The 15796-nt window shown below is 42.0% G+C and overlaps 1 protein-coding gene across 22 annotated transcripts in view; it reads right to left on the bottom strand.

Moving 5' to 3' along the window:
• Positions 1–788: 788 nt before the first annotated feature.
• The window catches only part of LOC129180975 (neuronal cell adhesion molecule-like), a 110365-nt gene continuing 95357 nt past the window's right edge, over positions 789–15796 (bottom strand). For all 22 annotated transcript variants that reach the window (XM_054775458.1, XM_054775463.1, XM_054775469.1 and 19 more), the window contains 3 exons: positions 14595–14726; positions 13761–13839; positions 789–4641 (listed from right to left, as the gene is read on the bottom strand). In XM_054775458.1, coding sequence (XP_054631433.1) covers positions 4395–4641; positions 13761–13839; positions 14595–14726 — 458 coding nt within the window. In that variant the 3' untranslated portion in view covers positions 789–4394. The remainder of the gene's footprint in view (positions 4642–13760; positions 13840–14594; positions 14727–15796) is intronic.

The raw sequence follows: 15796 nt of genomic DNA, 5'->3' as shown, positions 1-15796 counted from the left end.
TGATTCTCTTTGTATTTCCACACGTACTCCCTTTTAATTTTGGCACTCCTGTGATTCCATACTACTTTAGCCTTTTACTCGCTAATACTGCTAGCATATTACCTGCAGCATCTTTAGTTTTATGTTGTACTTTGTAGTTTTGTTGTGTATTTTTGGTACGTTTTCCCACTACGTGGTCACCTTTTATTATTAATAAAACTTTTTTCGACTCTGCATTTGGTATCCAAAACCGGCACGACCGAACCCTAACACTCATTTTCCCCAAATGACAACTTTATTTGTTGTTTTGCGTGTTTTAATATCACGACTTTTAATTTTGTTTGAATATTTCAACTTTCTGGTTTCTGTGTTTTGTTTTTCACAACATTAGACTCTTAGATGAAAATAAGATAAGATAAGATAATGGAGAGCTGGCGGCACGGTGGTCTAGTGGTTAGCATGTTGGCCAACACAGTAACAGTCTGGAGATGGAAGACCTGGGTTGGATTCTCCCTTGGGCATTTCTGTGTGGAGTTTGCATGTTCTCCCCGTGTGTGGGGGGGTTTCCTCCCACATCCCAAAAACATGCATGCTTGCTTCATTGGAGACTCTAAATGGTCCATAGGTATGAATGTGAGTGTTTGTCTATATGTGCCCTGCCATTGGCTGGACACCAGTCCAGGGTGTACCCCGCCTGTCGCCCCAAGTCAGCTGGGATAGGCTCCAGCATAGCCGCTACCCTAGTGAGGAGAAGATGATGGATGGATGGTAGAGGATCTCCAGGCATGCAAATAAAGGCATCATAGCTGGCAGATGAAAGCTTGTTTATTCTTGGAGTTTGATTCCATTCGTGCATGAAAAGAAAGAACACGCTGAGGTTTTGTTGTTAGTCCAAACGTGCATCCTAAATAGAAAAGAATGTGAAATATAGAATGTGAAATATAGAAAGGGTTTGTCTCACATCCAACTTGTGTACACGATGCACAGCAAGACAGGAAGTTCGTGTTTCTAAAGACAGAAGAAGAAGAAGATCATCTCTGTACTGTACAGGACGCTGTCATCATGGTGCTATGAGCACGTTGCAGCATGCACACCCACGGGGGGGGGGGGCTGTCTGTCCAGCCCCTCCAGAATATTTGCCCCAATCCCCAAAGACTTTATTATGCAAAAAAAGAACAAGTCAAACTTGATGCAAGTTAAGCAAAAACAAACAAAGCTCATCCCGTTAAAGGTGTCGTTAGTACCGGTCACTCATCCTGCGTGCGGCGCTTCCGTCCAGGCTGGGCCGCGCAGGCTTTTATAAGTAATGCAGAGCAGTCGCATGTATCGCAAAGCGGGACCTCCGCCAAGGCCAAAGCGCTTGGCAAGTTACGAGTGTCTTGGAAAGCAGCAGTGAATGCATCATGGACATCAGGGACATCAGGGACACACGATGGCAGCGCTCATCATCCCACACGTTTCATGAGCGCCGCTTCAAGGAATGATTTCCCTCCAAAGAGAAGGCTAATAACGCCTGCTGGGTGTGCAACCTTCCTGTCAGCCTTTCATCAAGCACAGCCTGCTTTGTGCTTGCGCCAACACAATACTGGATCGGCACCTTTAGCCAGATTTGCACCAAAACGGATGCTCCGCCTCTTCCGAAAGCGCACCAAAAATGAGTTTGCTGGCTTCACGCACTATCCCGCTAACCACAAAGCACCGTGAAAGCTGCAAATGTCCTACGAGTTGGAGTCCAAGATGCTATTGTTTAAAAGCAGCACAGTGACCCCTCCTTTATGGCGCCTCTTACCCCCCCCCGTGAGAAGAGAACTTTTGCAAGGTAGCATTCCTTATCTAGAAATGGAAGATTTTTGGTAGAAAACCCGTTTACAACCTTCTAAATACGCATTTTAACATGATTAGAGCCCTCGAGACATGAAATAACACCCCTATAGTCACCTTTACACTCCTATTACCCAATATAGTAGAAACAATAAGAGAAAATAAGACAAAAATAAGACTCACACGTTAGCAGTGGGAGAGTTCCTTCTTGTTGTTGTTTTTACTTCCTGTCTCTGCACAGTACTTCCTGTGGTGGCTGTGGTCTCATCGGTGTAACGTTACTGACACCTAGTGGCCAGTGTGGATTACTACACGACATCGTCACTTCATTAGCATCCAAAGTGGCGTAAAAATGCGTCCGTCATCAATGATGCCTTCATGTACTTTTGTAAAAGCATGAAGAAGTGAGGGATTGCATACCTACAAAAGACCACCGGGGGCCAGTATCGCACCACAAAAACCTTCCTTTTCCCCCACACCCTTTACAAGTCTGTTGGGCGGAGTCATTTGACTTGATTTTCGGTTTTGTTTCATCATGTCGGACTTTGGAAGGAATTATTCAGTCCGAGCTTGTCTAATGTGAAGATGGGGTGTCGTGTGTGAAATGAAGGCTCACCCAGTCATTCCAATCAAGCTCCATCAGCACAGATCACATGCAGGTGGGAAGGGGGGGCACATGACATGCCATGCAGCGTCTATACTTAGCATCTCTAGCATGCTCCCATTGCGTTACGTACGCCGCGTACTACAGTAGTATGCTAACGTCTCGCTTTGTTGTTTCAGTGACGACAAAAAGGCCATCAAAAGTTCAATAAAAATCATCAAGTGCCTTATTTTTGCTGGGTAAGCGAGAAAGGCTACACTCTGCTAGCCAAAACGTAACAGCTTCCTCCTCGGTTTGGTTGAAACGTGAGCTAGCTTTCCAAGTGCAGGTCGACATAGCTAACGGGCAAATGAATTAGCAAGCTAACTAGGTAAACATTATGCTTTTGGCTTTGTGGAAGAGTTTGTGAGTAATGCTGCTAACTACAGTAGCTCGCTGCCTAACTAACTTTTACATTGAATAAACCTTTGGTTAACTAGCTAACCGACCAACAAAGTCGTGTTTTGCGTTTTGATGATTTGACAAAAATAGTAAAAGTAAGGTTAGCCAAGGTTAACCAAGAATGCTCCTCTCCAAGGTTTTACAAGAAACTGTTGTAACCCTGCTAACCAACTAGCTGATAACTAACTAGCCAAACCACCAGCTCTTGCCTTGTACTTTTTACGTTGGCACTCAATTAGCGAGAAAAGGTCCTCACGCTAAGGTTCTCTAGTAAGGTGTTTGCGTGATATTTTTAGCTATTGTGCTACCCAGCTAGCTTGCTAGCTAACTGACTAAGAAACAAACCACTAAAGCCACCCATGACGCTTTTATGGGATTAGCAGTCACGTCACTTTACAACATTTATTGGAAAAAAATGTGTTGTTTTTGCATAGTCCTGCTAGCAACTAATAAATGGCTAGCTAACTAGCTTGCTCCCTAACTCACTTTTAGATTTAACTGACTTCGAGTGGACTAACCAAGCTACAAACTGATGCCTGAGGTTTTGATGATTTACCAAACAATAGCAAAAGTAGGACATAAAGTGAGAGCAGTAAACAGTTCTGTGCAAAGTTAGATCACAAATCTTGTGCTAGCTAGCTAACCAGCTTATTAACCAATAAAGTCATCTACACTTTTGTGGGATTAACAGTAACGTCACTTTACATGTTGTGGAAAATAAATGTAGTTTTGGCGTAGCTCAGCTAGCAACTAATAAATGGCTAGCTAACTAGCATGCTACTTAACGCACTTTCAGTGAACTAACCAAGCTACAAACGGATACCTGACATTTTGATGATTTACCAAAAATAGTAAACATAGGATATAAAGTTTTCCCACAAGTGGTTGTGTAGTTTTTGCATAATCCTGCCAACTGACGAGCTGATAAATCACTACTTAACTAAGTAACCAACCAACACGCACCAACTCTTACCATGTAGAGCGTGAAATAACGCCGTTATGAGGTTCTGTGGAAAGCTAGCTCACAAATCCTACTAGCGTGGTGCTAGCTAACCAGCTGACTAACCAAGAAAGTTGTCCATTGTGCTTGTGTGGGATTTGCATTAACGTCGCTTTACAACAGAGCAAGCGATAACTAGCTAGTTAGCTAGCTAGCTCACGAAGCAAGCGAGCGAGGAAGTCTGAGTCTCGGAGGTAATAAAAGTGGATGCTTTGTGTTTTTTCTGCGGTATCGGGAGCTCCATTCCACTCAATAAGCAAATGCAGTTTGGATTGTGTTGGTAAAAAGTGGTCAATATGACAATATTAGCCAATCACGTTGAAGCAAACATGTGATGTCAGCACACTACTGTGGATTGGAAGCTTGTGTTGTGTTGTTGCGGTTATTTGGTGCCAGCTACTGCCTGGTGGTGATGTAATACCTCATGTTTACTGTTCGAACGGAGTAAGAAGGCGTTATTGGAGTGTTCATGAAATGAATCTCGTTTCGGAGTTTGCCCTTTCTTGTTCCCAAAGACAAGATGGCCGTCCTCGGTCGGGCGTGTGCGCCTCACACGAAAGAGTTCAAGGAGTTCATGGGGTTAATCGGGGACGGCGCCTCCGAGCTCTGGGGGCACTCGGCGGCGTCCCGGCTGGCACTCTGTCCGCTATACTGGCCGATAAAGGAGCCGTCCTCGTTGAACTGTCCGTCTCCTCCTTCCCCGTAGTCCACTAAACTGTCGTCACTGTCGTCCCGCTTAACCGTCCCGCTCGATGGCGTGCGGCTCCCTTTTAATGGTTTATGGTCCTCATTGTCGCTGAAGGAGAAAACATGCAGTTAGCGGTGAGATGGACGCCACCAGGACGTTAGCCATGACTCTTTTTGGTCGTTTTTTTTCCTCATGGAGCGCCTGCCAATCACTGCTCTTAGACTTGGAAGGGGCTTCGCTCCATGAGCAAAAAAACCCCAAAACACATCTTTGGTACGAATGACTGGTTTCAGTCAGGCAGACGGGGAACAAACATCAAGCAGATGAACGTCTGGAGTCTGGATTCCCCGTGAAACCAACGTAGACGTGACGTGTCTGCAGCACACACACACACACACACACACACACACACACACACACACACACACACCCCCAAAAAGGCCTGATGGGAATGAGAAGCTGTAAAGAACGCAGCATGGTGCATGAATGATCCATGAAGAGCAAACAGCGTCCCCTCCCAATGATTCTATGTGATTTCAATCTGTAAACCTCGTTTTCTCAGACACGCGTGAACTTTTCCTCACGTCTGTCACGTTGAAACACAACATTCATTGACAGCGTCGCCTTCTGCCTTCGGCCAGCACGTGCGACCGCCAGCAGCAGCGATCATACGACGGGAGAGTGATTGACTTGGTCTACAGCCAATCACAACACAGAACACAATCTCCCTTAGCCAATCAGGACTCATGTTCCTGTAGATTGGCTTCAACAATTGGTTGGGAAGAGCTGGTAATGGTTGGTAATGGCTGGTAATGGTTGGTAATGGCTGGTAATGGTTGGTAATGGCTGGTAATGGTTGGTAATGGCTGGTAATGACTGGTAATGGTTGGTAATGGCTGGTAATGGTTGGTAATGGTTGGTAATGGTTGGTAATGGCTGGTAATGGTTGGTAATGGCCGGTAATGGTTGGTAATGGCTGGTAATGGTTGGTAATGGCCGGTAATGGTTGGTAATGGCTGGTAATGGTTGGTAATGGTTGGTAATGGCTGGTAATGGTTGGTAATGGCTGGTAATGGTTGGTAATGGTTGGTAATGGTTGGTAATGGCTGGTAATGGTTGGTAATGGCTGGTAATGGTTGGTAATGGCTGGTAATGGTTGGTAATGGTTGGTCATGGCCGTAATGGTTGGTCATGGCCGGTAATGGTTGGTAATGGTTGGTAATGGCTGGTAATGGTTGGTAATGGCTGGTAATGGTTGGTAATGGTTGGTAATGGTTGGTAATGGCTGGTAATGGTTGGTAATGGTTGGTAATGGCTGGTAATGGTTGGTAATGGCTGGTAATGGTTGGTAATGGTTGTTAATGGCTGGTAATGGTTGTTAATGGCTGGTAATGGTTGGTAATGGCCGGTAATGGCTGGTAATGGCTGGTAATGGTTGGTAATGGTTGGTAATGGTTGTTAATGGCTGGTAATGGTTGGTAATGTTTGGTAATGGTTGGTAATGGTTGGTAATGGCTGGTAATGGCTGGTAATGGTTGTTAATGGCTGGTAATGGCTGGTAATGGTTGGTAATGTTTGGTAATGGTTGGTAATGATTGGTAATGGTTGGTAATGGTTGGTAATGGCCGGTAATGGCTAGTAATGGCTGGTAATGGCTGGTAATGGTTGGTAATGGTTGGTAATGGTTGGTAATGGCCGGTAATGGTTGGTAATGGCTGGTAATGGCTGGTAATGGTTGGTAATGGCTGGTAATGGTTGGTAATGGTTGGTAATGGTTGGTAATGGCTGGTAATGGTTGGTAATGGTTGTTAATGGCTGGTAATGGTTGTTAATGGCTGGTAATGGTTGGTAATGGTTGGTAATGGTTGGTAATGGCCGGTAATGGTTGGTAATGGCTGGTAATGGTTGGTAATGGTTGGTAATGGTTGGTAATGGCTGGTAATGGTTGGTAATGGCTGGTAATGGTTGGTAATGGTTGGTAATCGTTGGTAATGGTTGGTAATGGTTGGTAATGGCTGGTAATGGTTGGTAATGGCTGGTAATGGTTGGTAATGACTGGTAATGGTTGGTAATGGTTGGTAATGGCCGGTAATGGCTGGTCATGGTTGGTAATGGCTGGTAATGGTTGGTAATGGTTGGTAATGGCCGGTAATGGCCGGTCATGGTTGGTAATGGCTGGTAATGGTTGGTAATGGTTAGTAATAGTTCCCCAACCTGACTGAGCTCCAAGGTTCAAAGATGTTTTCTTTCATATTTCAACGCTGACCTGATTTTTACTCATAAGAAGAAAACATTTGTATTTGTCTTCTTGTCTCTTCATGTTCTCACTCTGTTGACGTACAAATTCCTCCTCTTTTGGGTGCGTTTCTGCCGTTGCTTTCCAGCTGAGGATGACTTCACCCCCATCCAACATCTGGACGTGACTTTGCCAGCATGTCAGCTGCTGCTTGATTTGGGATGACTTCCTTCCAATCTATCTTCAAACCAAATACAACTTTATTTTCATAATATTACAACTTCCTTTCAAACAAGTCAACTTTATGCTAATAAAATGTCAGAATATTCCCAGTCCACTAGAATAGGGTTTTATTTTGGTGAAATGACTTCTCATTTTCAACTTTCGTCTTGTAAAAGGTCACCTGGTCATATTTGGACGTCCTCGCTTTTTTGGAAAGCTCATTTTCCCAAAAAGACAACTTGACTCCTTGTTTTTGTCTGTCAACTTTCACTTTTATGCTACAAAGATGACGTAATTTACCACCTTCGTCTCATCACGGTAGAATTCTTTATTCTTGGAAAATGACTGCTGATTTTTTCCATTTTGGCTGCTGTTATTTTGTTTTTTTTACTTTTCTTGTTGAATAATTTTACAATTTTAGAACTTTATTTTTCTCACCACTAAATATGATGGGAATAACATATGATGGGAATAACATATGATGGGAATAAATATGATGGGAATAACATATGATGGGAATAAATATGATGGAAATAAGTATGATGGGAATAACATATGATGGGAATAAATATGATGGGAATAAGTATGATGGGAATAACATATGATGGGAATAAGTATGATGGGAATAACGTATGATGGGAATAACATATGATGGGAATACATATGATGGGAATAAATATGATGGGAATAAGTATGATGGGAATAACGTATGATGGGAATAACGTATGATGGGAATAACATATGATGGGAATAAGTATGATGGGAATAACGTATGATGGGAATAACGTATGATGGGAATAACATATGATGGGAATACATATGATGGGAATAAATATGATGGGAATAACATATGATGGGAATAAATATGATGGGAATAACATATGATGGGAATAACATATGATGGGAATACATATGATGGAAATAAGTATGATGGGAATAACATATGATGGGAATAACATATGATGGGAATAAGTATGATGGGAATAACGTATGATGGGAATAACGTATGATGGGAATAACATATGATGGGAATACATATGATGGGAATAAATATGATGGGAATAACATATGATGGGAATAACATATGATGGGAATAACATATGATGGGAATAAGTATGATGGGAATAACGTATGATGGGAATAAGTATGATGGGAATAACGTATGATGGGAATAACGTATGATGGGAATAACATATGATGGGAATACATATGATGGGAATAAATATGATGGGAATAACATATGATGGGAATAACATATGATGGGAATAAATATGATGGGAATAACATATGATGGGAATAACATATGATGGGAATAAGTATGATGGGAATAACGTATGATGGGAATAACGTATGATGGGAATAACATATGATGGGAATAACATATGATGGGAATAAATATGATGGGAATAAGTATGATGGGAATAACATATGATGGGAATAACATATGATGGGAATAAGTATGATGGGAATAACGTATGATGGGAATAAGTATGATGGGAATAACGTATGATGGGAATAACGTATGATGGGAATAACATATGATGGGAATACATATGATGGGAATAACATATGATGGGAATAACATATGATGGGAATAAATATGATGGGAATAACATATGATGGGAATAAGTATGATGGGAATAACGTATGATGGGAATAACATATGATGGGAATAACATATGATGGGAATAAATATGATGGGAATAACATATGATGGGAATAACATATGATGGGAATAAGTATGATGGGAATAACATATGATGGGAATAACATATGATGGGAATAAATATGATGGAAATAAGTATGATGGGAATAACATATGATGGGAATAACATATGATGGGAATAAGTATGATGGGAATAACATATGATGGGAATAAATATGATGGGAATAAGTATGATGGGAATAACATATGATGGGAATAAATATGATGGGAATAAATATGATGGGAATAACATATGATGGGAATAACATATGATGGGAATAAATATGATGGGAATAACATATGATGGGAATAACATATGATGGGAATAACATATGATGGGAATAAGTATGATGGGAATAACATATGATGGGAATAAATATGATGGGAATAACATATGATGGGAATAAATATGATGGGAATAAGTATGATGGGAATAACATATGATGAGAATAAGTATGATGGGAATAACATATGATGGGAATAACGTATGATGGGAATAACATATGATGGGAATACATATGATGGGAATAAATATGATGGGAATAACATATGATGGGAATAACATATGATGGGAATAAGTATGATGGGAATAACATATGATGGGAATAAATATGATGGGAATAACATATGATGGGAATAAATATGATGGGAATAAGTATGATGGGAATAACATATGATGGGAATAAGTATGATGGGAATAACATATGATGGGAATAAATATGATGGGAATAACATATGATGGGAATAAATATGATGGGAATAAGTATGATGGGAATAACATATGATGGGAATAACATATGATGGGAATAAGTATGATGGGAATAACATATGATGGGAATAAATATGATGGGAATAACATATGATGGGAATAAATATGATGGAAATAAGTATGATGGGAATAACATATGATGGGAATAACATATGATGGGAATAAGTATGATGGGAATAACATATGATGGGAATAAATATGATGGGAATAAGTATGATGGGAATAACATATGATGGGAATAAATATGATGGGAATAAATATGATGGGAATAACATATGATGGGAATAACATATGATGGGAATAAATATGATGGGAATAACATATGATGGGAATAAATATGATGGGAATAACATATGATGGGAATAACATATGATGGGAATAAATATGATGGGAATAAGTATGATGGGAATAACATATGATGGGAATAACATATGATGGGAATAACATATGATGGGAATAAATATGATGGGAATAAATATGATGGGAATAACATATGATGGGAATAAGTATGATGGGAATAACATATGATGGGAATAAGTATGATGGGAATAAGTATGATGGGAATAACATATGATGGGAATAAGTATGATGGGAATAAGTATGATGGGAATAACATATGATGGGAATAACATATGATGGGAATAAATATGATGGGAATAAGTATGATGGGAATAAAGTCATAATACTGAGGAAAAAAGCACAAAGATGATTTAAGAAGAAAGTGAAATTGAAATTGCGTAAAAAAGGATGAAAGAGTGAAGTTGATATGAAGAATATGTTTTTCATGTGTTCATGTCCACATGCAGTACAGGAAGTACAGGAAATAACAGTACTGCCCACATCCTTTCATGCTGCACTCCGAGGCCCCCACTGGGGGTGCAATTGTGGGCGGGTGTCAAGTGGGGAGACGAGGTTATTTCCTGCAGGTGAACAGTGGTTACGTCTCAAGGGGAGGTTATTTCCTGTGTTCATGCTGAGGGAGGGGTGAGGTGTGTGAAGTTCTGGACACTGAGACAGCTTGATGACCACATGCTGAACGGGATGATAGCCTAGCATGCTTTGAAAGCCAGCACCTTGATGCTTTTTCTCCACAGTGACCCCCCCCACACATGTAAATATTATATTACACAGCCTTACCTCTCCCAAGGCTTGGACCGATCACACGCCAAACATTCCTAGCGACAGGCTCCTAAAAACGTCTCATTTCTATTGAGGAAATAACCCAAACCGCCGCCTTCACCCCGATGGAAGAGCAGAGCGTGACGAGCAGCGTTGCCAGACGTACAATCATCATCACATTTGTAGGATCATTTCACCCCTTTCAAAAATCCCACAATGCAGCATCTCCTTGTGCCGACCGGGCTTTTTATTCAAGTGACCTTTTTGGGGTAATGTTGCCCTTCATCCACAATCCGTCCGTGAGACATCAACACATCTTTCATGTGCACTAAAAAGAGCAAAAAGGGGCTGCTAATGAATGCACGTAACGGGACACACCTGTTCCGTCCAACAAGGTTTAGTGGTTTTCTATCCATGCTGTGAGTGTGTAGTAAAGCTACATTCATCATAACGTGGAATACTTGGAGTATTTTGGGAACTTTGATTTCACATAGCAACATAGAAAGGAACGCTACACCTAGCATCAAAAACAACAACACAGCTCCAATATGTAGCATTACCTTTGGCTAATGTGTGGTGAAGCTAGTCGCTAGCAGACTAGTAGCTAGCCGCTGTGGTGTGGTGAGGTGTCACTACGCCAGCAAGGTAGTTCTTGGGTGTAACAATGTTAATGAGAATAATAATAACAATGTGCTTCATATGCAGCTCACATGATGCAAATGGAACCTTGTTGGCGCTTTTTGGAGGTGGAATAGGTGCGTCCTATCACGTGCATTCTTAGCTGCCTCTTTGTATCTGTTTTTATATGTTTAGAAGGCACAGAAAAGAGAAAGACATGTGTTCATGTCTCACATCAGGATTGTGGATGATGGGCAACATTCCCCAAGGACGTGAAAGGTAAACGTGCATTGTCAGCAATACTGTCCACAGTGTGGACTCATATTTTACTGTACTGGATGGTCCACAGCGACACAAGTCTACCTTGAAAGGTACCAACACTTCCCTAACAATACCATCATTTCAAGCCATTTCCCGTCTGGCAACCCTGATCGGGCCTGGGGGGTGGGGTGTCACGAGATGCAGCAATACACGAGGTCGAGATTTTAACATGACTTTTAAGAAAAGTACAATGAAAGAAATAGTAAAACTATGTTACACTCACCCACCCAGAGGGATGGGCTCACTCCCTTCATGCCCTTGTTCTATGGAACAAATGTGCTGAAAGCAATGCACAGAGTGGACCCTCTTCCTGCCGCATGTTAATAAACCACTTCATTTGCATTTCTTGCGTCATTCATTCATTCATTCATTCATCATTATCCCAGGCCTCGTGGCCACTCTGAAGAAGAAATCTTGTCAGGTTTAGATGTTGTGACACCCCCTGGTTATAATATTTGAACTATCGGGACTGATTATTCTTCCATTCTCATAAAAGTATGACTTCTTTCTCATTCCCTCATTACGTTAGCATGTGCACGTGAGGTTCCTTCATGTTCACGGCAGGGATATGAACATATGACGACATGGAATGAAAACATGACCATGGGTATGCGTGTGTTTCCTGAACGTGGGCCCACATGATGGAAGACAAAGGATATGAAAAGTAAAAGCAGGAGTTAGCGTTAGCTGGGAGTCCCAGCACGCTAACACAGTAAAACCACAACGCACGTAGAAAACACTCAAGCCATATGGACATGTGTCATGTGCTTCACAGGATGCTAACGGCATAGTGAGTGCTACGTGTAACGCTACACGTATTTATGATGGACACAGGAGGTGGGATGGGGCCCACAGGTGCGCGTCATAACCAGCCATTGGTCAGGAGAGATGGGGGCGGGGCTACTATAATAATACTACTACACGTCAACCAATAAGGAACTTGACTTTAGTCCAAATAAAAGACTCATTCACACGCTTCAAACTCTTCCACGTCTGCATCACACGCATCTCATCTCATCTCATCTCATCTCATCTCATCTCATCTCTCACTGAAGGTTTGTATTTATTATCACCTGCTTGCACTTTTCATTTCAAAATCAAAGCATTTTCTTTCCTTAAAGCAAGTGTGTCCATCGTCCACAATCCTTACATGAGACATCAACACGCATGACTTTCTCCTTTCCGTGCCTTCTAAAGATATAAAAACAGATAAAAAGAGGTGGCTAATTACACATGATGGGACACACCTGGGAAAACCTCCAAAAATCTCCAACAATTGGCATCATGTGAGCTGCATATGAAGCACGTTGTTATTATTATTCTCATTAACATTGTTACACCCAAGAACTACCTTACTGGCGTAGTGACACCTCACCACACCACAGCGGCTAGCTACTAGCCTGCTAGCGACTAGCTTCACCACACACTAGCCAAAGGTAATGCTACATATTGGAGCTGTGTTGTTGTTTTTGATGCTAGGTGTAGCGTTCCTTTCTATGTTGCTATGTGAAATCAAAGTTCCCAAAATACTCCAAGTATTCCACGTTATGATGAATGTAGCTTTACTACACACTCACAGCATGGATAGAAAACCACTAAACTTTGCTGGAGCTTTTTGGAGGTGTTTTCATAGGTGGAATAGGTGTGTCCCATTACGTGCATTCATTAGCTGCCTCTTTTTACCTGTTTTTATATCTTTAGAATGCACGAAAAAGAAAAAATGGTGTGTTCATGTCTCACTTAAGGATTGTGGATGATGGGTAACATTCCCAAAAAAGTGCACTTTTCCTTTAAGCATACCCAAAATGAGCTGAGGTACGTCCTGAATGACAATCATGGCGTAACGTTCCCCCCCGAGTGCATGTGACCGGCTTGAGTAGCTTATTAGAGGAAGAGGAGGAGCGTTGGGTGACTTTTGTGTTGCAAGCAAATTCTTGGAATGCGTTTGTGCCTTTTTGTCAAGAAACAACTTTTGTCCTGAGAAGCTAAAGAATGCCGCTTCTGACACGAAAAAGTCCCATCAAAGAGTCAGGTGTGTGCCATCCAGGACGTCCCAAATCCCAGAACAAGCACACATCCTGTGTTTTACTTCCCGTTGTTGTTGCTCAGCGTTTGTTGATGTCACTTGGAGTTGGTGAAAAGACAGGCAGAGTGTCCAGGAAAGACTTGATGGGTCTACAAGGGCTCTGGGGTGGCGGTCAAGGTCGCTACTGACCCTGGAGTGCTTTTACTCTCACCTGTATTCCCCAAAGGTACAGTCCTCATCCTTCATGGGCTGGAACTCTGGATCTGTGTGAGCGTCCTCCTTCTCTTTGACTGCACGGAAAACACCACGCAAAGTTAGACAACGTCCCACAACCACAACATGAAGTTGGGGGGCATGAAGTTGAAATATGACCAAAAACAAGAGCTCATTTTTTTGAAGATGTCATTTTATGAGAAACAAATGAAACAATGAATAAAGTTCCAAGTTTGGGAACATTTGGTTGGAGAAAAAGTTGTAATGTTTCAAGAATAAAGTCCACATATTAAGAGGAAAAAATGTACAAGACGAAAGTAAGGACAGCAGGAATGGGAAAAAAACAGCCGCAACTTCATGAGAATAAAGTCAAAATATTAAGAAAGAAAAGTCACATTCTGAAAGTAGCACTGAGGTCGAAATAGGAAAGAAAAAATATCTTTTTTTTTAAAATGTCATAATAAATTTGACTACAAAAAAATACAGTTGTGATTTTTACACAATTGGGTTAGGTTGTGGTAGGTATGTGAATGAAGTGAAAATATTCCCCCCAAATACGTACAAAGATTCTTGAAGAAAAAAATGGAAATATTTGGAATATAAAGAAAAACCAACAGGAAAAATGGGAAAAAGTGTCTTTTTCTTCCCCATTCTTTCAACTCCCTTCTTACATGATGGAAATGTCACTCATCTCCATCATATTTCACTTCATACATTTTTCCACAACCTTATTTTCCAGCTTTATTTTGTCTCGTTTGTTTCAAAAAAGAAGCTGTTTGCTCGTAAAATGAGATGATTATTTGTCATCATAGTCTAGCAGAGTTCCTTCTACCTGGATATTTGCCTCCCTTGTTCCTCTGGATGAAGCAGATGATGAGGAGGATGAGGATGAGGAGGGCGATGGCACACATAAGGCCAATGAACCAACCCTGCGTGGCGATGTCCACCTGTCTGCTGGCCACGGCTGAGGGAGAAGAAGAAGACGGTGTGTGAGTGGAATGTGAATGAGGAGCATCTGTGCTGCTTCTAGCAGGTTCCTCAATGCAAGTGTTGCTTTAGTCCGTACTCGGCGCTGCGTCACGATTGGTTAACTTAGGAGTTAGAAGCGACACGACACACACACACACACACACACATTCACTGTAGGGACACGTGAACATGAATACAGTAGATCCACGCTCTTCACGAGGGTCACGTTCCACGCCGACCAGCGGATGGCGAAAATGCACGCGTAATTGATACGCACATCAAAACAATGCTAGTTTGATGTTGACCTTCTCCTCCCAATTGGACCATTGTTCCATCCAGTCAGAAACGTACTGGACCACTGATGATGGAAGAAGATGGCAGTGGGAGTCACCGTGCAGCCTTTAGCCCTTCGCCACGTCTCCACAATCCACACTGAGCATCACACATGAACCTCACCTTGCTGCAAGTTTCAAGGCTGGATTGTCATATATTCAGCTATGGTGTGTTCAAGGACTGGCAGATACAGGGGGAAATCTTATTACTTTACTAAAACCCCAAGAATAAAACATTAGTGACCAAACATCCGCAGATGTGCAGGGTGGTGAATGGTGAAGGTGCGGGATCCACTGTACATGTTGTACGCATCTACGTGAGCGCTACCGCTTCTAGACTGCCCCGCTGAGCGACCACGACCATCGCACCCACGCCCACCCGGCATGCCTTCCAACCAGGCTGCGTTCACACTCGTCACCTTGGCTTGGGCTAAAAGGAAGTGTGCTGGTACGGCTCGTCCGCTCCCTTGAAGCACCAAACACCGCTGGTAGAAGGACGCAAGTCAACCCGAATGTGAGCGCTACACGGACATGCGGCAAAACAAAGCGTGAAGAATGTGTGCGGCTGTAACAGCGCTCTTTACGAGCAGACGTCACCACAGGATGTCCAAGGTGCGGCCAGGGGCCATTTGCACTTTTCTATCAGCTCGCAGCACATTCCAAATAAAGAATTTTACAAGAAAAAAGTCAAAATATTAAACGAGGAAAAGGCTTCTTGAGACGTCATCTGTAC

Source organism: Dunckerocampus dactyliophorus, chromosome 5 (assembly GCF_027744805.1).
Source record: "Dunckerocampus dactyliophorus isolate RoL2022-P2 chromosome 5, RoL_Ddac_1.1, whole genome shotgun sequence".
Classification (NCBI taxonomy): domain Eukaryota; kingdom Metazoa; phylum Chordata; class Actinopteri; order Syngnathiformes; family Syngnathidae; genus Dunckerocampus; species Dunckerocampus dactyliophorus.
Note: the sequence above shows the minus strand (reverse complement) of the source record. Positions and strands in the feature narration are given on the sequence as shown.